The sequence below is a fragment of the Falco naumanni genome, chromosome 1 (genome assembly GCF_017639655.2).
Source record: "Falco naumanni isolate bFalNau1 chromosome 1, bFalNau1.pat, whole genome shotgun sequence".
Taxonomy (NCBI): Eukaryota; Metazoa; Chordata; class Aves; order Falconiformes; family Falconidae; genus Falco; species Falco naumanni.
The window spans coordinates 53562129-53588446 of record NC_054054.1 but is presented as its reverse complement, the minus strand read 5'-3'; the positions used below and the strand labels follow the sequence as shown (position 1 = coordinate 53588446).

Genomic DNA, 26318 nt, shown 5'->3' with positions numbered 1-26318 from the left:
ATAGACAACTGTAGTGGATCATCAGTACTTTCCAGCTGCCAAGATACTTATAGACAAGGAGGTCAAGCAGTGAAGGAGCAGAGGAGTAGGCTCTCTTCACATCTGAGTCCTTGTGTAATTGGGCTGGTAATGTTTTTTCCCATGCAGTATGGGAGCTTCTTGAAGAGCTATGCAGACGCATAACCAAAATAATTTGAAGTCTAGAGAAAACTCTTTCTGGAAAAAAAGCTCCTGGAACAGGGATTCAAGTTTTGCCAAGTGGATCACAACCCAGAATATTTTTCTATGCTATACAGAGACTAGTAAAATAAAGCCTAGGAGTCTGGGGAACTAATTAGGCTTGAGCACACTGAAAGCATGGTTGGTATGTGCTGCAGTGAACACAGAACTGCATGTTTAGGTATAACAGTCATGACTATAACATCTGCGGTTTAGTGTTGGAGATAAATGTATTTTTGTAGAAGTGGAGGTAGGAAACCCTGAGATCTAATCTTGCCTTTGAGGCTGATGTCGTATATAACTTTGAACAGGTCAGCTAGATGTGGCAGAAATGGGATTTCAGTGGGTTTCTCATGTCAGGATTCATTCAGCTTGTGTATGTGCTGTTCCTTGGATGGAGATCAATAGCAAATGATTATTGTTGGAGAGGCTGATCATACAAATGCTGAAAGGGATATATTCACTATCATGGGAGTCCTAAAAATCATTTGCAATTAATAATTTATTCAGAAAATTGAGTTTGTTTGTCTTCCTGTGAACTGATCACAAATAGATCATATCTCCACAGTTTGATAGATTATATAAGGCATTTACTAATGTACTTCCAATGGATTTCTCTTGGCATAAAGTTCAGTGCGAAAAAGAGTATTAATAAGGACCTCCAGGCAAGTGTAAAATAGGATACATTGCAACACAGGTTTACTTCATCTGTCAAATTAATGTGAATTTTCTCTGCTGAAAGATTTTTTAGACAAGGGTGACATGGTAGTATATTCGGTTTGCGTGGCAAGGTTTTGGTAGTGGGGGGGCTACAGGGTGGCTTCTGTGAGAAGTTGCTAGAAGCCTTACCTGTGTCTGACAGAGCCAATGCCAGCCGGCTCCAGGATGGACCCGCCGCTGGGCAAGGCCGAGCCCATCAGTGACAGTGGCAGTGCCTCTGGGATAGCAAATTTAAGAAGGGGGGGGGGGGGGGGGGGGGAGCGGAAATTTTGCACAAAAAAAATGCAGTGGAAGAGAGGAGTGAGCAGGTGTGCGAGCAGCAGCCCCGCAGACACCCGGTGGGTGCAGGCAGGGCCGGAGGGGCTCCAGGCGCCAGAGCAGAGGTTCCCCCCCAGCCCGCGGTGAAGGCCGCGGCGCGGCCGGCTGTGCCCTCAGCCCATGGAGCCCGCGGGGAGCAGGGACCCACCGGCCGCCCGGGGAGGGCCCCAGGCCGGGGCAGGGGGTGCCCAAGGAGGCTGCGCCCCCGGGGGGGCCGGGCTGGGGCAGGGGCAGCGTGTGGGGACCCTCCCCCTGGGGGGAAGGGGCGGCAGGGGCAGCTGTGAGGGACCGACCCCAGCCCCATTCCCGGTCCCCTGTGCCGCTCGGGGGGAGCAGGGAGAGACATCGGGAGTGAGGCTGAGCCCGGGAAGGAGGGAGGGGTGGGGTGGGGTGTGTGAGGGTGTGAAGGTGTTCTTAAGATTTGGTTTTAGTTCTCATTATCCTATTCTGATTTGATTGGTAATAAATTAATTTCCCTAAGTCAAGTCTGTTTTGCCCATGACTGTAACTGGTTGAGTGATGTCTCCCTGTCCTTATCTTGACCCATGAGCTATTCGTTATATTTTCTCTCCCCTGCCCAGCTGAGGAGGGCAGTGATACCAGCAGCTCTGGTGGGGTACCTGGCATCCAGCCAGAGCCAGCCCACCCCAGGCAGGTATCATCTGTGTGGACTTCGATAGAGAGTAGCTACTAAGTCAGAAAGGTACAAATCAGCAGGTAAAGTGAAGATGGGGAGAACTAGCTAAAAAGAAAATCATGATATATACTACTGAAAGAAGTATCAGGCTGCAGGGGATGGGCTACCTCGATGATAAGCTTCAGGTACAATCTTGTGTGATGCATTTCTTAATGAGCTGCCCACCAAAAACAGCATCAGGCTGATTAACCAGTAAGAGGATGTTGGGAAGCTATATAGGAGGCTCAAGGTATTGGTCCAAAAGAACTGGATAACTCTGTGCTCTGAAACACTTGATGTGGGGTAAGATTCAGCTATATAAAGTGCAAGGTCACACACTTGGACACTACCAACTATATCGTCAGGAGAAGATATTATAGCTAACAATTTAAGAGGAGAATAAGATGGCTACTAGATCTATTGGAAATGTGATTTATTTGTAAAAAAAGCAAAAGCAATTGTAGTGCTTAGTAATAAAATATGAGGGAAAGGAGAAGAAGGGACATTTGAGGTTATGGCATTTGTCTTCCCAAGTAACTGTTACGCACGCTGAGGCTCTGCGCTTTCAGGAATCATCTACACATCTACCTGCTGATGGGACACAGTGAATAAATTCCCTTTTTTGCTTTGCTTGTGTGTTTAGCTTTGTTTCACTTATTAAACTGTCATTATTTCAATCTTCATTTCTTGCTTTTGTCCTTCTGATTCTGTCCCCCATCCTGCTGAGGAAGAGTAAGCAAGTGACCAGGTGGAAGTGTATCTGCCAGGTGGGTCAATCCACCACATGGAGTCAAACCACTAGGCTCTAGAACAAGTAAGAGTGGTGGGGGCAAATGACTTCCCTGCTTTTGTGATGGAACTTGATGGTTTCCTTCAGGAATTCAACAACAGGACAGCAGTGATTCAGGTGGGTCCTTTCAAACCTGCAGTTCTACATGTTAGAAAATAATCCTAGAATTATTTTCCACATTGTTATAAAAGGAAGAAAAAATTAAGGACTTTTTATTGGATGGGTAACAGGTCAACACTGTGAGAAAGACAGCTTTCTCCATTATTCTAATGAGCATTGTGGTTTGGAGACAGAACAGTTCACAGTGATCCTCTGTGTTCAGGTGGGAAACTTCAAATTTACACAACCCTCTTGGCAGAAGTTAGTTGTACTTTGTGTAAATTCCAGTTGTCTCTTTTATAAATTAATTCTTGTTCTGAAGATCTTTTTCGCCTCTTTACTTTCTCTAACTTATTATTTAGACTGGCTATTGCTGGATTTTCTACTTTGAGCTGGTGAGTGTGCTTTCCTTAAACAGTGATAAAAAGTGTTTACCACACTGAAAATGTGGTGTGGCTTTACTAGTAAATTCAGCTAGTGGAAAGACCAGAAAACATGTTTGTGCATTCACACAACTGGGGAGCAAGTTTCCAATGTGGGTTTTTCATGTTAGCTGTGGCCAGAATTACTGTTCATGTCTTTAATATTAGCCAAGTGTCAGCTAGCTACTTCCCTTTCCACAATGCAGGGAAAATTTAGCACCTTACACAAAGAAAAAAGCTACTACTTACTTTACTCTTCTCTCCCCAGCACAGACAGTATAGAAGGAGGTACTTTTTTTGGGACCACATGCCTTGGTCACTCTTGCAGGAGGGAGGATGCGGTTAGCCTTCTCCCAGACACTTAGCTTGGCCTTCATAGCCTCATGCTTGGTGAACCTCACTGGTCCTGTTTTACTGGATAGTTTGTGGGGAACAGCTGGCTAGTGGTTCTTCCCTGTTTTATTAGGCAATGTAGTTCATAAAACTTGTGGCCTTCAGTTTAACCATATTCCTGTGTGGAAAGTCTTGTTCACTGCAGTGTCTGGGCCAGAGACGTTTATATCACTGTAATCAACAAGCACTTAAAGCAGTTATTCCTTAAATGACCTTAGGCTAGCAGGAAGCAAGATGGAGGAATGCCCTTCCAAAAGCAAGGATTTCCAACTTGAGCAGGAACTGTTTTTTACATGTATAAAAACAAGTGATTATTTACCGTTTCTACTCAGTCGTCAGTCTAGTCAGCCACATTAATCATTGAGTCTCACTCAAGGCACAGTAATCAAGCAGTGCAAAAGAAAAGACTATCTGGTAAAGACATTAGAGATGACACTGATGAAGAAGAAACAGTTAATTTTTTATTTGCAGATTTCTAATGCAATTAAAAGTAATAGCTGCTTTCTACTTTGCTCCAGAGTTGAGTGGCAAAATCAACACAACAACACAAGTAAATCTCCTATATATTTTTTAAAATGCACATTGCACTTTTTTTGGCAACAACTTTGCTTTTCTTTTCAAGAAGGACACTTCCCTTCTTCAAACAGATGTAATGGCAATTTTCACCTTGAAGAAAGGGAGGGTCTGTGGATCTCAGCTACAGAGACCTGAAATAGAAAACCTGATATGAATGAAACACAAAAGAAATTGTGTTTGTATAAGCACAGGAAGAAACAGCAGAACAGAAGTTAAAAGATTGGCTTGTATTGGTAACAGAAGACACAGCTCCCGTTGACCACTGCACAATGTGTTGTTTCCATTAAGTGCTGAAGGCACAGATGACTTGCTAGCTGACGACCCCTGCATTCCTGACGAGGATGGCAAAAAGGTTGCAGGCTCTCACACATGCCGTTTCTTTTTCTGTCAACCCAGAATTCCACCTCATTCAGCTTGATCAGCACCTTTTCTCAGAGCTTGGGAGAAGCATATCGCTATTCCCTATGTAAATAGTAATTTTTGGTTCTTTTGTAGATACTTGCAAGTAAGAAATGCAACCTTATACTATAGTTTAAAAAATTCACACCTCCACAAAAGTCTAGTTTGCATTTGTACAATGTGCACTTGCAAATATAGTAGACTGTGTATGCCACAATTATTTAGTCAGGGTAGCTTAAGAGCAAGGGAGCAAAGAAACCAAATCTGAAAGTGTGCTATTTCTCCTTCAAACTGAAACTGATTACCAACAATTGTTTTCTAATTAAACTGGAACAAAATGCTGGAAAAAAGGAGTATTCCTGATTGCCAGCTCAAAACAGGAGCAGAAATGAAAAGCAATGGCTTGCATCAAAAAATGTGACCAGGGGGTGTAGGGAAAGATGTGAAGGAGGGAGCTGGTGGCATCCAAGAGAGGCACAGAAACAAACAGGTGCCAGGAAGGAAAGTTTCTTTGATCCAGATGAGGAGTAAGCTGGGTACATGACTCTGTCTCCCATGATGGAGGAAGATGTTGCACTGGAAGGGTGGACTGCAGAGGGTGAATAGTAAGACCCCAACACTTGTCTCTGGCCCTCAGAAATTCCCATAGTTCTTTCCCAGCACTAGATTCCTTCAACACCCACTCAACACTTCCAGCCCCACTTCCCCACCTACATAAAACCCAACTCCTCCAGCACTGCCTGTCTCCTCTCCTAAACCTCTCTGGCCCCTCCTGTCACACTTTATTACCTCAGTCACCCCCAAACTCAATTCAGCAGTTATAGTGATTCCACTTAGGGAGAGCTGTCAAGCCTTCAGATACTTGGGCTTTTTCAGCTAAACTGAACTGGAACAATTTTAGTGATAATCTGAAGAACTAAATCAAACGAAAACATTTATTAAACTCGCTGCCCATCTGATAAAGGTGGAAGATTCAGCAGTGGCATACAGCAGCAGCAACCATCAGTCTTACAGACTTAAAAATCCTCAACTGAAAGTGAAAATGCATGTAGGCTAAATATAAGCCTTCTGGGTTTGCTTTTCTCAGCAACCTTCCATGGACTCCTGCGAGGTGTTTTCAAATGCCCAGGGGTCCACTGATCAAGAAGTGTTGGTTCAGGGAATTTATACCAAGTCATATAGCTCTTCCCTCCCTTTTTCTGAAGTATAGAGATAGGAAACTGCCTATACCATTTGGTTTCACATATTAAAAAGTCAATTTAATTCAGTAGAAAATGCTCAGGCCAAGTAATAGGCCAAAACGTGACAGAGAATGGGAATACAATTACTTTCTTATTTGAAGCCTAAATGAAATATGAGAATTTTTAAATTGTTGGCATCTCACTTCCCACTTTTTCAATTATATTTTCAATTATCAGTGGATTATCAGTGAAATTTCTTCATAAAGAAATAATATAAAGTATATAGAAAGTACAATGAAAAACAAAAATCAAAATATTGATTCAATGACCACTAAACAATATGCATTTATTTTGTTTCATTGGGTGACCCAGGCATTTTTCAGTGAAAACTCTGTTCAAAGGCAGTGCTCAAGGACTTTTTTCTTAGTATTCTAAAAATGCAAAAGAGCTTCAAATTATTTGCATACTGCCATCAATGCAAAAAAAAAATAATTGACTGCAGTGCATTTTTTTAAATTTCACTGCTTTTCAACATACTTCACTTATTACCTTTACCTGTAAAGGATCAAGCAGTTCAAGACTAGTTTCCTTTAATCTATAAAATGTTCTTATTTAGCAAATAGCAAACTATTTAAGATTGCAATGACAAAAACATTTCAGTGGGAAAACCTCCCTAGGGGGGCTGTGCTGGTACCAGCAATCTGTACCACTCCACATAAAATAACCACACCACACCGTTAATGTGTTTGCTGAACATCAACAAATATGTATAAAGATTTGTAGTCTGATTTCTCTGCTACGCTAGAATAAAGTGAAACAACGGTAAATGACACTCCATTGTAATGTTATTGTTAATTAAGGCATTAACTCCACCAAGCAGCTTTAATCTTGAATACTGGGACCGAGTTGTCTGACTACATTACTATGCTGTCTCCTAGGGTAGTTTCCAGTCATCTTGGCACTCAACAGCAAACATGCATGTTTATACATATCAAGTATTCTTTGTATTTCCAAAATTATGCCTTAATATCTAAGTGCTTATTTAAATAGATCAGATACACAGCCTCAAGACATCTTTAAACCCATGAATGACATATTCAAGATGAAACATTGTTTCTATATTGTTCACTCATTTACATGATGATGATAACTTTTAACAAGCTCTGGTGATTTGTCGAGGAAAAATGAATATATTCTAAGAAGAAAATTTTCTTCTTAGTTTGGGCATGTGTATTATAACACATATTCCTTTATCATATTTTGAATGAGAATACATGGAGACCTAGAGAACCTTCCTTTCTGATCATTCTGCTTTTGCACATGCAGCCCAGACCCTGCTAATTCTCACCTTGAAGGCTGAATAGAACCCTGTTTCTCCCTAAAAGTGCCAGGAGTCTTTGAATTAATAATTTGTGTTTTTTCTTAATGTGACTGAGGCAGGATAGGCAGAATATGAACAGTTGCATCAACAGTGGTTTATCGATCACGTCTATTTGAGATACGGAGCTTTTAAATGTCTAATGCCAACTGTACAACTGTTCAGTATGTCAGAAATCATAAAGGAAAATTCCATGTTTGTCCCTGTGGCTCTTCCTTCCAAGAAATGCTGTTCAGCTGAGTCCTGAAGCTGATCTTGCTGAAGATCGTAGCTGAGAGAGCTTGCAGTATAACTAGGCTAAAAGATGATTTGAAGTGGAAAATAGTTGATGAGTAACATGCTTAATTTGTTTTGAAGTATGAAGAAAGTGAAAAAGATGTGTGTCTGGTTTTCCATCAGAAATTAAGGGTTTTTTTTGCCTTTTTTTGCCTTTTTTCAGAATGTCATTGGGAAAACATTTGGCTTCAGTTCTGCAAACACTTGAACACATGAGTAATAAAGAGTCTTCTTGATCCTGCTGAGGATTGAGCGAAATGGTGCATTTTTAATATTGGAAATTTCTGACATACTTTTCAAAAAGAAAAACTGAAAGACTGAAACAGCAATGATTTCTATTCAGGCATTACATAAAGTTGTTTTAGAAATTCTTAGCTTGATATTGAATCCATTAAAATACATCTACACTTTAAACAGTTCTAGCTGTCTCTCTTTTGTTCAAATTGTGTAAACTACTACGCCCGAAGAATTGCTATCAGTTGTCATATGGGAAGGATATGTCAAATAGGGGCTTGCTGAGTTCTGGTACTATTGGTTACTATTATCAGAGACTTTGGAATAGAGAATGTGATTCTTAAGGTGGCAGATACAGCCAAGCTAGAAGGGACGGCATGCATTTTTGGAGGACAGTATTATAAATAAAATTATATTGACAGATTGTGCAAGTATCCTGAAATATAGGATGAAATTCAACAGGGACAAGCAGAAAGCACTACAGTTAAACAGGAATAAGACCTCAGAGTGCCTGAAGTTCTGATAACAGGAGGGGATTCAGAAGTTTTTTAGTAAATCAGAAACAGTATGAGTCAGCAATGTCATACCGTGACAAAACCAAACATCATACTGGGATATAAAAACAGAGGTCTTGTATATAAGACACATGAACTAATACTTACACCCCGCTCAGCAAGGCCTCAACCAAGGCACTGTATCCAGTTTTTGGCACACCACTTCAAGAAAGCGGAGGGAGGCCAAAAGGCAAGCAAGGAGAATAATCAGAAGTCCAGAAAAGACAACCGCGGGGAAAGACTGAATGATGAGTTGTTTAGTTTACAGAAGAGGACAGACCGATGACACCCTAACAGCTTTCAAGTATGTGAAAGACTGCTGCAAAAGACAAACTTACACGCTGTCCTCCACGGTCATTGTGCACAATAAAATAATGATTTAAAATTCAGTTAGGGCTATGTCGACAAATTTTCTTACTGCTTGCCGGCATGGGTAGAAAAGTTTGTCGCATATCACATTAAGAAGGCTGTGGCATCCCTGTCTGGTGGGTTTAGGGGAAAGTCAGGCAAAGGGCTGTCAGGACCATGGGGAAGGTAGGCTGGGCTCGGCTCAGCACTTGCTGTGCAATCTGCTTGCTGTATTAGCAATTTCTTTAAAAATATTAATACATCTTGTTGCAGCGCAGAAGCCCAGCCAAGAAAGGGACTCGCCACGGACGTAGCGAGAACGCACGCAACTCCTTGGCAGACACGGCCCGCCTCCGCCAGGCAGCACGGCTGAGCACGGGTTTTCTGCTCGCAGGGGAAACCTCCTCAGGAAATTGCCCGGCCTCTCCTTTCCCCCGTAAGCCTCCCGCTCGCCTGCCGCAGCTGCCCTCCCCAGGAAGCCTGCGGCCAGCGCCGGCAGCACGGCGAGAGCCCCGCGCAGGCCGCCCCGCCCCGCCCCGCGCCGCCACCAGCCCCGCCCCCCCCACCTCTGACCCCACGTTCCTTAGTTACCGCGCGGGGCGTCACTCCGGGGCTATGCCGCTGCTGCGCGTGGCGGCGAGTCGGGCTGAACCATTCACCCCGCCGCTGGGGGGACACCGGAAGTGAGCGCGCGGCGGGTGCTCCCGGCTTGCGCCGGCAGCGGCGGTTGGACTTGTTGCTGTAACTCCCTCCTGCGAGCTACCCTCTCCCCCTCCTCTCCGCGCTCTCGTTGGTTTCGTCCCGTAGGGGCCATAGCGACGGCGGGCGCGCTCGGGGAAGATGGCGGCTCCGGCCTCTGCGCCGCTGGCTGCTCCGTGAGCGCGGCGTTCGCTCCTTTCCCCCTTCCCCTCCTGGCTCCTGCACCCCGTCCCTCCCGGCTGCCCTCCGCCTCTTCTCCTTCCCCTCCGGGAGCGTAGGGATCATGTCGGACTCGGAGGAGGAGGAGAGTCCGGACCGCCAGCTCAAGCTAGTGGTGCTGGGGGATGGCACCACTGGCAAGGTCAGTGCCGGCCCCCGCCGGCAGCGCCCCGCTCTTCTCCGTCGCCGCGGTGCCCCGAGCCCCTTTCCTGGCCGCCCCCCTCAGCGTTTCCCGCCAGCTCCCCTGCTCAGGAGGGAGCAGCCCGCCGCGGCTTGCAGTCTGTCGCGCAGCCGTTGTCGCGATACCCGGCGGCGTGACGCCGGCTGACCGCTCCCCCTTCACTCCCGGCCCTGCGCTTCTCCCTCTCCGTAGCGTGTGGGGCGGGGGCGTAGCGAAGCGCCGGGACGGGCCCCGCCGCTGCCCGGCCGGCGGGCTGAGGCGGGCGTCTCGCCGGGGAGCTGCGCTGCCGGGCCGCCCGCACCTGCTCCGTGCTCGGCAGCGAGCCCCCTGGCAGGGCGTCCGCACCCCCGCGGAACCCGAAGAGGCTTCATCAGCCTTTAGACGTGTACGACTTTAATCCAATTTTCTTGAGCCTTAATAAAAGGAGCGGCTAATAACGTGACTGACGGTGGGGCTGCCGGGTACGGAGTTTCCGGCTGATCCGCGCAGAGCGGGTGCCTGGAGCGGCCGGAGCGGCCCGCCGGTGCCGGCGGGGGCCGAGGCCGGGCCAAGCACGGGAATTCGCGGTTCCCACCGAAGCGAGGAGCCCGGGAGCTTGTTTAGCTGGGTCTCCAGGCTCTCCTCATTTGGGTTTCAGAGCTCGTACCCCCCCCGAGGTAGACAGAACAGTCTGCATCGGTTTGAGTTACTGTTTCAAAGTTTGGAAAGGCACTTCAGGGTCAGTTTGGTTTTTTTGTTTGTGACTTTATGGTTTTTTCCTATCTATAATAGACATAATTAAGTACTATTCATAAAAGCTTTTTCATAAACAAGTTATACTTGTCTTCTTAAAAGAGAAATTTTGACAGAGACCAAAGAAGGCAAAAGGGAGGCTGCTTTCTTACCCATTTAAATAGCCACTGTACTTTACACGCATGAACATACCTAGTGCCGTATGTAGCCTGAATTCTTTTGTGAGATACACCTGAAAAGAGCAATACTATTGTGTGTGTGAGGAATACAGTTTTTCTTCCATCATTAACTTTGGAAAACGTGGGGAGACAGAAAGTCTGCCAGCATCACAGTTTATATGAAAAGTAGAGGTATTAGTAGAGGTGGTTTAAATGTACTGCCTGCCATTAATAGAAATAAGCTCTTAGGGAAAGTTCATGCGTGGTTTTGCTCACTTACTTCTGCAGAGCTCTATGAGGAAATAAAACATGTTTTTATCTCCAGTGATTCTAAACCCAGTCTGAGGTGGTACTGTATTCATCTGAGTCAGTAGATGGCAATTCCAAGCAGCTATGTGATCACAGGATTGACAGCTGAAGTGCTGTTTCATTGGTAGCATTCCCCAGGAGTTTTCAGTTCAAACTGAGGAATCCTTTCTCTACTGCTGTTTAGCACCTTGTGACAAGACCTCTCGCCAAACATGGATTTTCAAGCATTCTTGAGTTTTGATGTATATTCCTTCTGGTTCCTACCTCTCTCTCGGCAGCTGCCACTCACTGGATCTCCTACGGGCTCTAAGAATACTGTGCTTCAAGTGCAGTTTATCTTGCATGAGCAGCAGCTATGCTATGGTGGGCTGCTTTTCCTTCTGTCCCCCCTAGATGATGCTGTAATAGAGGCTTCTTCCAGCCATCCTGATAGCCTAGCAGCAAACACTCGCAGTAATAGATTTATTGTAAGATCTTGTAAAAATACAAGAAGTGATTGGGTCATGGAATGGAAGGGTAAAATGTACCTAGTACTATTTGAAGCACCTCAGAAGATGAAATTGTTGAGGTTCCTCTCCTTTGTTGGCTACCTGCTCTGCTTACCTGTTGAAGTGTGTATGTCTGTATGTCTTCAACAACATAAATAGTCTGCCTCATATCTGGTTCACAGCTGATCTTTACATGGCTGCATACTTAGCCTCGCATTTACTGTGCAAGACATTGGTTTTTCTCTTCTGTCACTGGGATCTTTGAACAGGAGGAGTGTGGGAAACAATGGAATATATCTTAGAAATATGTCTTGTGTTTAGTGTGAGATGTTCATATTTGACTTCTTTCTATTGTTTGCCTTCCTGCCAAGAAAAGAAAAAAAAGTTTTATGTTCTCCCATTTTTCTCCCATTTGGCCATCTGGGGCTGCCTTGTCTTCAGTTCTCCGGGGGGGGGGGGGGGGGGGGGGAATGTCCTTGTGAGTCAGCTGGCTGAAGGTGTAAACTTGTTTTCTTTTTCCTTGCTCATTGTTTAGACAAAACGTGATTCAGGTTCTGTGCAAGGGTTGGTAGCAGTTTAAAAACAAATCAGTGTCAGTTCAAGCTAAGAGTAATGTTTACATTTCCAGTAACTAGGGATTGCTCTATCCATGAGGCAAGGGAGTGGTATCATGCTGCTGTTCATTTGTTTTGTGGTGGCTGAATGGATAATTGGATTCTTCAGATTTTAAGGGTAGGAATAAGCACTGCTGGAGCAAGCTGTAAGAAGAGAAGAGTAAAAAGGGAAGAAGCAATGAAAGGAGCAAGACAGAATAGAATCTGAATAAGTATTAGGGTAAAAGAGATGGTAAGGGAACAGTAAATTGTTAAAAAGAAAAACTGATGAAGGCAAGGTTGGTTAGTAGGAAGATAATAGAGAATGATTTTAATGAACTAGACAAACTAGGAAAACAATCTGAAATCAGAAGTAGGAAAAATGTGAGATGAAAATAAACAGCAATTATTAATAGCAGTTGGCTCTTTGATTTTGATTACAGGGAGGAATGTATGGAACACAGCAGCCTTATGCATCTAGATTTTAAATCAACCCACTCTTTCTGAGCCAAAATGCTTTTCCATTAAAATAAACCAGCAGTACTAGTATGGATTGAAAAAAAATGACATTATGGTCCAGGTATTTCTACTCTTGCTATGAACAGGTTGGCTTAGCATTGTTATATACTTCAATATTCATTTGAGCTAGAACTACTCTGATTTGCTACTGTTGAAAAAGTTTTGGGCCTCTGGAAACAAATCTTGGAGCTATTCATGGGAAGGGAGGTACTGAAAAATAGGTATGCAGGAGGAGCAAAGCAGCCAAGGTTCTGCCTTTCTGCCATCAGTTGCAGCTGAGACTAAACTATGGTAGCAGAAACATCCTACCTTTTCCTTCTTTTAACAATGGATGGTGAAAATGAAAGAGCAAATGCTTGACCTGGTATGAGAATTTGGAGGAGCAGAAGCATAGGCTGGAATTCAGAGTGGTGTCCTGCTTGCTTTAGGATTTTTTAGGATGTCAGATTTTTAAGCATTGAGCCAATTTTGGATCTTGTTGTTGCACATGGTCTCAAAAACTTAATCAGTGTTGACAAAAACATTGTTACTGTTCAGTCTTGCAAATGGAAAATTGCAAGTGTCCTGTGCGGATTGGCGTAGCTTCATAGATCCATGTCTAACGTAAAAAAATCTTGGTAATTTTCTCTTTTTTCAGTACTTGGGAGTGGGGTGGAAAGACATCAGCTTCAGATGACAGAGCTACTTCCTTTGTTTGCAAGATATTTTGTCCCCCCATAAAGCCAGACTGTTCTCAGTGAGAAGTTCTCTTGTGTTGGACAGCTAATGTGTTTTTATGCTAGTTAAAGCATTGTTACTTAGTCTAGCATTTCTTTTCATTTTGCTTGTCTTAAAATTCTTGCCAGTAGGGATAGGACATGACTGAGGGATGAATGTTGCTGTTCTTGGAGAACAGCAGTGACATTCTGGAAGGGAGTGAGGGAAGGGATGGATAGATGTTTGCTTTTTGGAGAGTGGGTTCTCAAATGGCTGGTAAAGTTGGTATATGAATAGAAATTCATAGCTTTGGAACTATGTGCTTGTATCCCATTGAATTTTGGTTTTAGTTTTCTTTCAACTAAGATGCTGTACTTTGGTGTTGCTTTCTGAAAGCTTTCTTCTGTAGGATTTTACTCTAAGAATTGTCATTGATGGGGTTTTCTCTACAAGCTTCCCTGTTGACCTGGTGAGTAGTCAGTGTCAGTTAGAACTGGCTATTGTTGCTTGTTCTGTTTGATTTTCAATTTATTTCATAAATACTGTTTGCTATTTTTTTTTCAATTTACTCTGTATGTAGGTGTTTAGGAACAGCGTGTCAGCAGTTTGTACTGTTGATGTTGTAAAATAGAAGCAAGAAATTGTCTTGCCTCACCTGTGAGGTTTAATTGCATGTTTCCAAAAGAACCTTCCCAAATATCCCATTGTATTTTGCACATAGAATAGTATAAATGTTATGTACTATTTTTTACAGCTGTCTTGGTTGCTGTATGTTAGAACCAAAAGATTATTTTTTTTGTCTGAAAGGAGGGGGTTTATAACGCCAACCTTCAGTAGTGTATTGCTATTTAGAACAGCATGTGAGTGTTTGCTTTAAAGTATTCAAGACAAATGTGTGAACCTGCCAAACTTGGTCTCGTGAAAAGTCTGCTATGAAAGGTGGCGTCCTGTTTGTCTTAGTAGAGATTTGAAGGAACAAGGTCTTCTTGATATCATGCTGTCCTCTGATCTCTACATTAATGGCTGAAATTTTATGGATAGATGATAATTTTTTTATAAATGGTCAGTGATCACTGATTACTCTTTACAGCTACAGTTCTACTGAAACGTTATTTAACTTTAGTCATTTTTTATGTAGATTGTACTCAACGTATCCTTACAGGCAAAACTGTCATGCAGAGTCTTTTATGGCAAGCGTGGCAGAGAACAATTTTAGGATTAAAGGGAGTATTTGTATTGTAGGGGTACTTGAATATGCATTGACATAACTTCTTTGCTTACTGTTGTGGAGAAGTTTGAACTGTTGCTCTTAGCTTAGTATTTTGTGGACAAATACTTGTTCTGTGAATAAATAGAGGACTCCACTCTGGTAATTCAACACCTTCCTTGAGCTCCAAGGTTTATTAGAAAAAAAAAAAATTAAAAAGGAGTTAGTCAATGATTTTCTGCTATAAATTCCTTTGCATTCAAGAGCAGAGGAAAACTGTTTAATAGAACTTTGCCATGCTGTTGATTACTTGCTGCTCTTATTGGTTGGCTGTTAATTGAATGTATGTTGTTTGTTTTTACTAACACCCCTAGAAGCCCTCAGGGAATATTGAGTGTCACAGAGTGATAAAGCTAACATTTACTGAGCCCTTAAAACAAGAAGGGAGTGGTTGCTTATTTAATGGGGATCTAAATTAGTGTGTTGGAGAATGTAGAATTCTGTGATATAGTCAGATGACGTTTTAATCTGTACTCTGGGTACTGGTTACTTTTCTGAAAAGGATAATTTCAAGAAGACTGGTATACTCCTGCAATGCTTTTATTCTTATCTACGTTTTTAAGATCATGATGGATTAAAAATAATGTCTTTGTAATCTTGACATGCTAACTACTGATTAAAAGAATCAGTTCTACTGACTTTTTCAGGGCTACAGTCTAAATCTGTATTGAATTTTATTTTGTGCATGTTGTTAGTATTACTGTCACATAGCTGTAGGCAGAAGAATCTTCTCACGATTCATCCTCTGTGGTCTTCACCCTCTCCACAGTGATCTAAATATATAAGCATACTCATGCTATTTCTAGTTTACTTGCTTTTTTTTCTCCATTTATTTATTTATTTTTTAATCCTCTTGGGGTTTGAGTTCAGTGAAGTAAATGAAAATGTTGCCATAATCTTTAATTGATTTTTTGGATTACTTCCTAAACATATCTTCTCATATCAAAATATATTTTTTTAAATATATATATATATGACAATGGTAGGAATATAAATGTGATATAGAAACAAGAAAACAGTAAATCTTATGTTATTTACTTAACAGATAATTTAATAGTTGAATAAATGTTTGCCTATTCGTACTAGAGCTTTAATGCTGGAGCTCTGGTGATCGTGTTTTCATGCAAAAAAAAAAGTTACAATTTCTTCCTGTGTACATTTGACATTATCAGTATAATTTAGATATGTGTTATAACTGTTCTATTAATAGAACTTGCCTATTCTAATTTTTCAGAACTATTGGCATTATTTTGCTATTGCTTTTTGAACTAAATGTGCTCCAACAATAATTTTTAATAAAAATTTATGTGACTTATCTCTTTGGATCTTGGTGAATGGAAAGCTGACAAAAAAAATTCCTTCTTGCCCATTTTGAGTTTTCTCTGACAGTGTGTTTTTTTGGGATGTTAGGATTTCTTTCCCCTGTTTGTATAAATGCATATTTAGATTTTTTTTTTTCTGCAATTACTTTGTTTTTATAATTTCACATCATGTCAACATGAGATTTTTAAGTGTATGCCACTGATTTGATATAGGATGTATTGTATCTGTGTCATTCATTTTTAATATAGTATTTAATTTTCTCCACAATACAAACTTTTGTATGCTTTAGAATTGCACCTCTCTTCCCCCTTCCCTGCCCCTCCCCATCCCTTTTTTTTTGGTTTTAAACTTTAGATTGTGGGATGCCTTTTTTTTTTTTCCTTTTTTTCTCTTTCCTTTTTTTTACCCGCCTGCTTAGAGAAGTTAAATTGCTGGTGAAAGAACTAAATGCCTTGCTCCAATACATTGTGTAGGTTAGTTGTGTATCCTTTTAGTAGTATGTAGTAAAAGCTGATTATTATGTCAACAGTGTATTGTTCTACTTTCATAAATCCACAAATATAAATTGAAGAAATAAGTTTCCAAAGTTCCCCTTAAAGGAATGATTCTGCAAATGTGTGTTCTTAACATGAATTTAGTTTTTCCTGTGTCCAAGAAAGTACTTTTCATATCTTAGATTTCATGTGATCCTGAAATTCTGATGTATTTCTGACACGCTTTGGAGCCCCTGTGGGACTCTGCACGATGCAGATCTCTGTTCCCTCCCAGAAAGTTCATCTGGGATCAAGGTGTTCTGTACCAGAGAAAGAGCCTTTTTGCAAATGAATGTTTTTTTAAAAATAACAAGCTCTTCATGTATGGATACTGTCACTTTAGATTTGTGTCTGTTTGAGCATACTAATGATACCTCATTCAGTTTTGTGTAGTATTTTGTAATATGACTGTCACAGTACCTTTGAAATACAAAGAAAATATGCACCTTGCTGCTTTGTGCATAAATCAGTAGCCTTTGCCACCTCCTCTTACTGTGTTGAAGCTGGCTGGAATGCTTGTCAATCCAAATCCATGAACACTGTTACCATGCATTGATGTAAAAAGTGCTTGACTGTATTTCATACTTCTGGTTAGACATCAAGATTTTTGCTGTTTAAAATGACAATTTAATTTGATATTGTTCTGTTTTAGACGTCCTTAGCTACACGTTTTGCTCAAGAAACGTTTGGAAAACAGTACAAACAAACCATAGGACTGGACTTCTTCTTGAAAAGGATAGTATTGCCAGGTAAGAGAATAAAAACTAACACTGAAAGGTTGGGCAGAGTAAGACTTGCAGAAACAGATTCTTCAACGTAACGTGTACTAAATAAGCTTAGTGCAGTGCTTTTTATGGCAAAATAGCTTATTCAGAGAAAAAGTTGTTAGTATGTTCTTGCCAGGTGACAAAAGGTTATGCATTTACAACATAGATCTTAAAGTAGAACACTGGATTCAAATAAAAAGAATGTTATCTATATTAATGATTTTTATTAGCTTTATTTGAGTGTACTTGCTGTCCATGTGGCTAGTGTAACATACAACAATGAATTGGAACTTTAAAAATACTCGTTGAAAAAGTATATGTGTTTTGAAAGAAACAGATATATATATTTTTTTTAAATGAAATATACAACTTATATTTGAGTTGTGTGAGAGAAGCATAATGCAGCTATGGAATTGCAGTGCTCTAATATGTGAATGCTGTTTTATGCAAGGCAGCATGAAATTGCTGGCATTTAATAGACCACTAAAATTTAGGGTCCCTCGGCACTCATAAAAATACAGTTTGAGCATTCAAGATGTTTCACTTCACGACGGCAAAGAAACTATTTAGATGCCAGTTGTAGCACACTGCATGGAAAATGCAAAGAAATAATTAAAACAGAATAGTTGCTGGTAGAAATTTGTCTCTGAACAATTGGGGGTTTGAAATAAGTCTTTTCACTGATTTGTGGTTGCTCCAAGTATGAAAGTTTTTCATTAAATGCATTTTCTTCTGGCTTCACAAATCAGAAGAAGTTAGAAAAAGTATAGGTAATTATTAAAAGTTGTGAGATTTGATGAAGTTGATGCAAATTGGGTAATTCTATCTTTTTTTCCTTGCGGAGAGCGGAATGGGAAGCAAATCCAGAAATGAAACATTTTAGCTATAACCTGAAGTTCTAAGAAAATATATACAGTTCTTAAACTTATTTTGTTAAAATTATATTGCCAATAATTTCTTGAATATGTTTATATATTTTTTTAAATGAAACAGAATAATATTTTCAGACTACTCCTGCATTCACTATTTTGGTTTGGCCATTGCTGTACTTTTTTAGTATCTGGTGAGTGATAAAGTACCAAAGTTCAGTGCTTATTTATCCTTAAAATCAACAGAGAAATTTTTTATTGTCCTGCTTATGCCTCTAAAAATACCAGTGTACATAATACTTAGCAGCAGTACTTGCAAGTGGAATGTGTACACAAATCATGCAGTGTGCATGCTGAGAACTTGTATTTTGCAAGTTTTTTTTCCAGCTGTTAAGCATACAGAAGCTAGTAGTACATTACTGGGATTCTAAATATCCTTGTTGTGTAGAAAATTTGGAAAAATATCAACTATTGATTCATTCAAGTTTTACTTTTTTTCTAGTTTATTTTGTAATAAAATCAGAAAGTAGATGAAAACAGCACCAAACCAGCAACACTGTCTGCACATCTATTTTCCTCATTTATCATTAAAAAAGTAATAACTTTCATGGAATATATTCATATTCAGGAAGAAGCATTTTTGGTAGGCTATCATATTTTTGCCTATGTGTTTAGGTAAATGGATTTCTCTGTTTTATAGGTAAGCTGAACTGGTGGTGGGGAGTGAGAGGGAAGGAAGAGGGAGGGAGTAAAATTTCTAAATACTGGAGTGGGAAGCATTACTTAAGGAAGCGGATTTTTCTAATTTCTTGATTAGTTCTGGGTTTGCAGAGCTGCTGTGTTTACTTGAAAAGTTAATTCATACTGCTGGACAGAAATTATGTGTGTATCAGTAGGAAAAAAAGTCTCAATTTCTTTTCTTTAGTAGGGGAACTGACAAATAACTATGGTTCAGTAGTTCAATTTTTTTTCTCCTTCTTTAAATATCAGCAAAGATTCCAGAAGTTAAAATTACTGATTTCTCAAATTGTACAGAAGTTTACATTAGGCTGCATTAGAAATGCATTTTAGCTTGTAAAATAAAATACTGGTTTTTCTGGTTTTTTTTCTTTTTAAAAATAATACTAGTGTTTTTCTCCAGTTGTTTTAGTAACTGATGCAGTTTTGCAGTGAAGTAAATACTTAACATGGTAATACCATATGGTTTAATACAAATCATAAATCCTTTGACTAATTTTGAACAATGTAACTTTTAGTGTTCCACTGTTAACAAATTCTCTTCATGCAACTTGTTCAAAATACGTTTTTCAAATGCAAATCAGTTTCAGTGTATTTGTTGATGCAGTATCTTGTATAGTCTGGATGCAAACACGGTGTAGATTTTACTGTTTAAATAGTGTATCTGTTAGTCAGAGGGTCTGCTGATAGAGATTCTTAAGAGCCGCAGTTGAATACTTTTAGGAAGGCTGTGGGTTCAGTTCAATAAACGGGATTCTTCTGTTAAAATTCTTTTGTCAGTGCAAAAAGGGAGCAGACTTGTGTTTTTAGTTCCATCTTGACTGTGCAGCACTTGAAGTAAGGTTAACCAGTGCACCAAGTATACTTCTGCAGGATCACTACTGAATCAGTCCAGTGGCTTCAGTTCATACTAGAAACTGTCTAGGTACTTCCACTGTGTTGCCTCAGTTATTTTAACTTCACACTTGTGTGCATTTTCTACAGAGGAAGGTGCTAGTATTCTACAGAGTGCTAGTGTTTTCTTGTTCCTTATCAATATATTACTTATTATTTTTATGGCATTCTTCAGAATTGTGTATGTTAACCTTATTTCTAAGAACTGTCTTATTATTATGTTGTCATTCTCCAGTTTCTATGTTCCTCTTAAAACTGTGGAAAAATAGATTCCAATTTTTTTGCAGAAAACTTTATGTGCTACTATCACAGTTGTTAATTATATATTTGCTAGTGAAATTGTCCAGAGTTTTTCCTCCTGTCAGAATAATCCTAACATCCTTCTTTCTCTCCCAAAATCAATTTGAGCACAAAGCAGATATTACAGGACCCAACTGAACAAAAGGGAAAATGAAACATTTTGCACTGGAGAGGATCAGCATGGATTTCAGTAGTTAGTGAAGTCTTAATTAACAACCATGTCACCTTAAATGAACATTGCAACCCTTTTTTCTTTTCCCAATTTCTTGTTTCTGTTGTTAGTGAAGGAAAGTAAATCATTCATAATGGTAGATTTTTAAGTTGAACAGTCACTGTTACACAATTTAATTTAACTTCCTGCATGAAAGTTTCTCAGATAATTTCATGGAGTTATCCAGATACTAAGCCCAGTATGCTGTGCATGATTGCTGCTCTTAAGAGCAGATATGAAGTTAGAAACTTTCTAAAACATTTGAACACAAAATTAGGCATCTAAAAATTGTTGAGTTTGAAAGTGATAGTATTTATAAAGCGAGAATATTTATAAAGCTTTTTTTCCAAGTAGCTGGCATGAATGACATAATACATTTCCAGTAGAATGCATACAACCAAATTAAGGGTAGAATACTGCAGCACAGTGAGCTTTTGTGCATGTTTAGTTTGTTTACCCACTAAGGATGCATAGTCATTTCAGACTGCGGATTCACCAGTTTATCCATGCTAGATGCTTTATGGAAGGCTTTCCTGCATTATTTGCAGTCACTTATGTGCTAAGCTTTAGAAGTAATTAATCTATAATATATACACTGTCAAAGCAAGTAAGATTTTTATTGTATGAAAGGTTGCCTTTATCAAACTGGAGTGTTTATGATGTATCTACTAAGCTCCATGTAGAAATTCTTTATCTTAAGTATTAGATAAAACTCAGTGTAGCTTAAAGGTACTGTGAATAGGTTGTCTTGCATTCATCTCTATATATTTGAGACCAAAGTAGCAGTTTAGGAAATCTGCACTTTTAACTAGATTAAAGCAAGATTCATCATAAAAATATAATGTGGTATATTTAATACCACAAGTAGTGTATTCAGCTATATAGTTCTAACTTGCTGTTTATATTCACCTAGTGCTGGGATATATTTCCACAGAGCACACTTCCTTGCATAACCAATGTGTGTTAGTTATAAATTGATGGCAGAATAGATCACATTCTGTAAAATAAGGTTGTTAATAACATAAAATAGTTGAATTAAGAGTGTATCTTTCTTAGAAACTCAAAATAATGTGTTCTTTTTCACTCAAATATTTTGATATGGAATATGTTGCATTTTTTTTCCCTAAATCTAGGAATAAAATTAAGAGGCAGTTATAATTATTTGTGAGTATGTAGAATTGTTATTAACATGTAAGTCATGTGAGTTGTATGTAGATTAGAAAATTCGTCATCAGCCCTTAGTGTATTAGAGTTTGGTGCTTCCAGGTAGTCATACAATTTTGAAAACAGTTCTCTCCATGCAAAATGAGCCAAATCCTATTAATATGTTTGTATGCATGTGGTGACAAACTTTGTTGTGTGTATGTTTAGGCTGTGAGTTTGAGTTGTTAGCTGGCAGAGTATGTATTTAGACTGATTTCTTGTTACTTTGTTTTTTAAAACCTGTTAACAGTTTCAACATAGCTTGACTGTTTAGAGTAGAAAGGAAGATGTTTTCTTGATGTAGATTCTTTGAAGATGAAGTTATGCAGATTGTGTCCAATTTAGTTGTCTGCTTTGGGGTGGTGCCTGGAGGAAGTAATCAAGCTTTGCATCTCAACTAGTATGTGTGTCAGTATTTCCATTTTTTAATCTGTGAACTATATAATTCTTTATAGTACTAAGAGCATCACTATCAAAATGCAATTAGTGTGAAGTTTTTCTGCTTCTAGATTTGTAAAGAAAATTTGTAGGGGTGTGTATGATACGGTATGAAATAATGTGGTCAAATTGACATTTATTGTGTTGCCTTTCAATTTAAAGTACTGTGCTATAGAGCTTTGTCCAAGTTTTACATATTTCTCTGGTGCAATATCTTATATAATTTCTGGTCAGAATGTTATACTTTATATGATTCCAATTCTTTTAATATTCAGCATGTTGATATCTAGCTATAGTTTTACTGCATCTTAATGACTTAACTGGACACAAGTGACTTTTTTCCAAATAATACGTTCATCTTTGTGTTGAAATTTAGTTACTATTTATTGAATACTGGTAAAAAGCTATTGTTATTGATATGCTAGAGCTGTATTACCTGCTGTGGTAATATATCTTTAATTTTATTAGTATCAAAACTTTCCAGGTTACACTATATCTGTATCATTTCTTTTTCCCAGGAAATCTGAATGTTACTCTTCAAGTGTGGGATGTAGGGGGACAAACAATAGGAGGCAAAATGCTGGATAAATATATTTATGGAGCTCAGGTACAGTATAACTGCTACTAATAATTGTATCTATAGTAATTATATAAAACTCACTGAAACATTTTTCTTAAAATTATATGTATCTTACAGGTTGTTGGGTTTTTTTTAAATCTCAAAAATGTTGAATCTCTGCTTAGGCTAAATGTAATTTATATTCACATGCAAGTCTAATTGTGGTATGTAGTTAGTTTTTTAGAGTTGACTTAAAAAGCAATGCAAGAGTGCATTTGTAGATCTGTGTAACTCCCAAGAAAATATGTATGTTTCGGTGCTTTGTGTCCTGAGTTAAGAAAAGCACTCACAGTAAAGAGTAAAGTCTATTTGGATATCCACATGGTAGATAGAGTGGCTGCTTTAGAACAGATGCCCCCTGGGGGGAAAAAGTAGAAGGAGGAAATTAAGAGCAATCCTACACCGTTAAACTCATACATGCAACTGGGGTTATAAGAGGGCAAACAAAAGGAGGCAACCAGGTAGCTAAATATTTTTGCAGAACTTCTATCCAATGAAAATTTATTTTATCTTGAGGCTAACTAAGCAACTTAAAGTGAAGGATTAAGTAAGAGCTAAAGATTATAACAGTATCTTGGGTTATGATATGATTTAGGAGGATGTACTATATGCCAAATTTCTTAACGTGAGTGATCCTAGAATGTACTCGGTTCTTTAATTTGGAGTTCGTAACAAGAACAATAGCCATAACGGTTTTCTTTTCAGACAAATACAACAATACATAATAAAACATAACACACTTATTTTTTCCTCCCAATATTTCAAGCAATAGGAATGAGGAATCCTAAAACTTTTGTTTGACAGAAACTTTGTACTAGTAAGTACAGCACAGGAATGGCTAATTAAGGAGATTAGGATTTATTAGTTAAAGGGATAAACCCAAACTTGTCTATTTAACATTTTTTCACTTTCAAAATACGTCTGAATGTTTTTAGCTGTTGCATCTGTTTTATAGTGTTTTATAGCCTTTTCTTATTTTTTAATAAAAAATGTTGTGCTGTCCTGTTAAAGATCTACCAAGCAACAGGAGAAAGTGGCTTCTGTGACAGAGGGAATTTGATTAATCACAAATTGTTGCCATATGCCCAAAGTAAACTCAATGAAAGAAATAAAAGGCTATTAACTTTTTCTGTATTGAATTTGGTGATAAACTTAGAAGTTTCTTATCAGCAATAGCAGGTCAAAAAGTTAATAGCAATGCCCCAAAGTAGTGAAAAAGTTGGTATCAGCAAGTTTAAAGTTAGAAAAGTTTGATTTTTTGATCATTCCAAACACATTATCAAGAAAACCCCCTACATCTAATCTCTTCTCCTTTAATCCTCCCCCAGCCCTCATTGTAACCCTAATTTTTTTTAATGAACTAATGGCTATTCTGTCTCCCATTGTTGGCATGTGTTGCCAGTGTCTGTAATAGGCTTCTTACCATCAAAGCTGGTCTGTAACACACTCTTCTGCTAGCTTTTTAACAGCACCTGTTAAAGACACATAAAACTATCTTCATTTTCCTCTATTCATGAAACAGCATCAATAGTTCAGAAAGGCACTGCTTTCAGTTTATTTCTAGGCAGGAGCTTATTTCATGTTGAACATCTGTAGCTTTTTAGAAGAAAGTTTTTTTTAAAGTATGTATAAAAATTCCTGTGAATGGGCAGCAAAGCAGCAAGAAAGTAATTGGGAAGAGCTAGCATGGAATTAGCAAGCGTAAATTGTGCCCAACCAACTTGATTGCCTTCTGTTGTCAGATGATTGTCTCTGTGGAGAGGAGAGCAGTGGATGTTATTTACTTTGACTAAAGCAAGGCCTTTGACATTATCTTCCACAGTATTATTACGGAGAAAATGTAAAGATAACAGACTGAATGGATGGGGTCTTAACGTGACTGAAAACCTGAATGGGCAGCTGGACTTAAAGATGGCCCATGGCTGAATGTCAGATTGGTGCCTGGTTGTAGTTATATTCCTTAGGGGCTGGTACTGGGGTCATGTCTTTTTGTTAGTTCTTGAAAAATGGAACAAAACATTATTTTTAAGTTTGCAAATGGCACCAGACTGGGGAGAAATGGTCATTGTGCTGGAGAGTAGAACTGTTATTGAGAGAGACTATGACCAGCTGAAGGAGTGGACCAACAGAAAACTTGTGAAGTACACTGAAGACAAATGCCAAGTCCCCTGTACCTGGAACAGAGTAACCTTATGTAGGCTGGAAGTCAACTGTCAAGTGTCCAGCGAAGGGCCATAAAGCTGAGTAATGGACTGGAACATCTCTCCTATGAGGAAAGGCTGAGAAATCTGGATTCTCAACCTGGAGAAGAGAAGGCTTATCTGGGGAAGGGTGCAAAGAAGATGGAGTCAATCTCTTTTCAGTGGTGCTCAGTGACAGGACAAGAAGCAGTGGGCACAAACTGAAACAACAGGAGGTTTTGTCTGAACATCAGGAAACACTTTTTCACTGTGAGCATGACCAAGCACTGGCATAAGCGGCCCAGAGAGGTTGTAGACCCTCTGTCCTTAGAGATATTCAAAAGCCATCTGGACATTGTCCTGGGCAGCTGGCTTTACGTGACACTGCTTGAACAGGGGCATTAGACCAAATGAGCTCTAAAGGTCCTTTCCAACCTCAGTCATTCTATGAAATGGCTTTGAAGAAAAGAAAGCAGAGGTCCTACTGGAAAAAAAAACACCCAACAGTTGATGAGTCAGCAATGCACCCCTGCAACAGTAAAAGCTAACTGAATACTGGGCTGCATTAGTAAGAATGCAGTAGGCAAATCAAATAAAATTATTATCATCCTGCCTGATATATTTGAGGCTATATTTGGAGCACTGTGTTCAGTTTTGGGTTCTCCGGTACAAGAAAGCCTTTAAAATACTAAAGTAACTGTAGCAAAAGTTGCTATAAAAGAAGTATGTGTACCTATGGTGTGTTGCACTTGGTCAGCATGTGTGGTGCAACTGGGATTTTAAACATCTTGTTTGTAAAGTACATAAGCTGTACATACATAGAGTGGATGATTTGGACCTCTTGCAGAAATGGTGTTCATCTGCATGTATTTTCCAAATCTCAATCATTCAGAGTTAAAGTACATGGGTAGAATAACTTGTAGCATGTCTACAGTATGCATCATGCTTTTATCCCGTATCTGCTGATGTCCATAGTCTTGTATAGACTCATCTGGTTGATCATTGTAAGGTTCAGAAATCACAAGTGGCTGAATTCTTGGTTTTGTACTCAGAAATCCAAAGGTATGGTAGACCTACTTATAAAATACTATGATCAACTAGAGATGGAAGTTTTGAGGATCTACAGTAACTGAAAAGGTTATCTACAGTCTACAGTTCACTTGATCTCTGCTGAAATTTGATCTAATAGTGGAGCATCCATCTATACTTTGCTGCAAACCTTGGCACTGGAGGTTTCCTTCTTTTTGAATGGGAGCTGAATCAATTATGTAGGGTTGATCTTTTGGCTTAAGTTACTGTTAAGGTGCCATTTTTTGACCGAGATCCCTGATTTCTTGTGGCATGTTTTAAATAAGAGTGCTAGATTTGAGAATGAGAACCTACTTAATTTGCTTGCATGGTTGCAGTTGGAGAAATTGCAGTTCGCTTGCTGTCTTGAAGCAGTTGTTCTTCTGCACCCCCCACCCCCCACCCCCCGTTGTTTTTCTGTCTGGTGTTGCTCATCCAGAACAATGTAGTTGCCACATCCCGTCTTGGTAGCTGAATTTCACTGGTGGGTCAGAACAACTCTGCAAGTTGTGGGGTAAAGGAGCATTTTGATCTTTATAAACAAAAAATGCTAATAAACAGCTTTCTGTCAGTGTTGATTAAAACTGATATTTCAGAATTGAGAGAGGCTAAGAGTAGTTTCATAGTCCGTTACCACAGCTGAACCGATAGTCAGTAGCTTATTCCATTATGGCAACTCAATTGCGTGTAGTTGAGTGACCATATCCTCAATATCAGCAAAGACAACAGTG

At 39.5% G+C, this 26318-nt stretch overlaps 1 protein-coding gene across 2 annotated transcripts in view; it reads left to right on the top strand.

Moving 5' to 3' along the window:
• The first annotated feature begins 9209 nt into the window (after positions 1-9209).
• Positions 9210-26318, top strand: part of RAB28 (RAB28, member RAS oncogene family) — a 66093-nt gene continuing 48984 nt past the window's right edge. Inside the window, exons 1-3 of one of the 2 annotated variants that reach the window (XM_040594140.1) lie at positions 9210-9643; positions 16953-17049; positions 22239-22327. In XM_040594140.1, coding sequence (XP_040450074.1) covers positions 9566-9643; positions 16953-17049; positions 22239-22327 — 264 coding nt within the window. In that variant the 5' untranslated portion in view covers positions 9210-9565. The remainder of the gene's footprint in view (positions 9644-16952; positions 17050-22238; positions 22328-26318) is intronic. The other variant, XM_040594148.1, reaches the window with a different exon arrangement.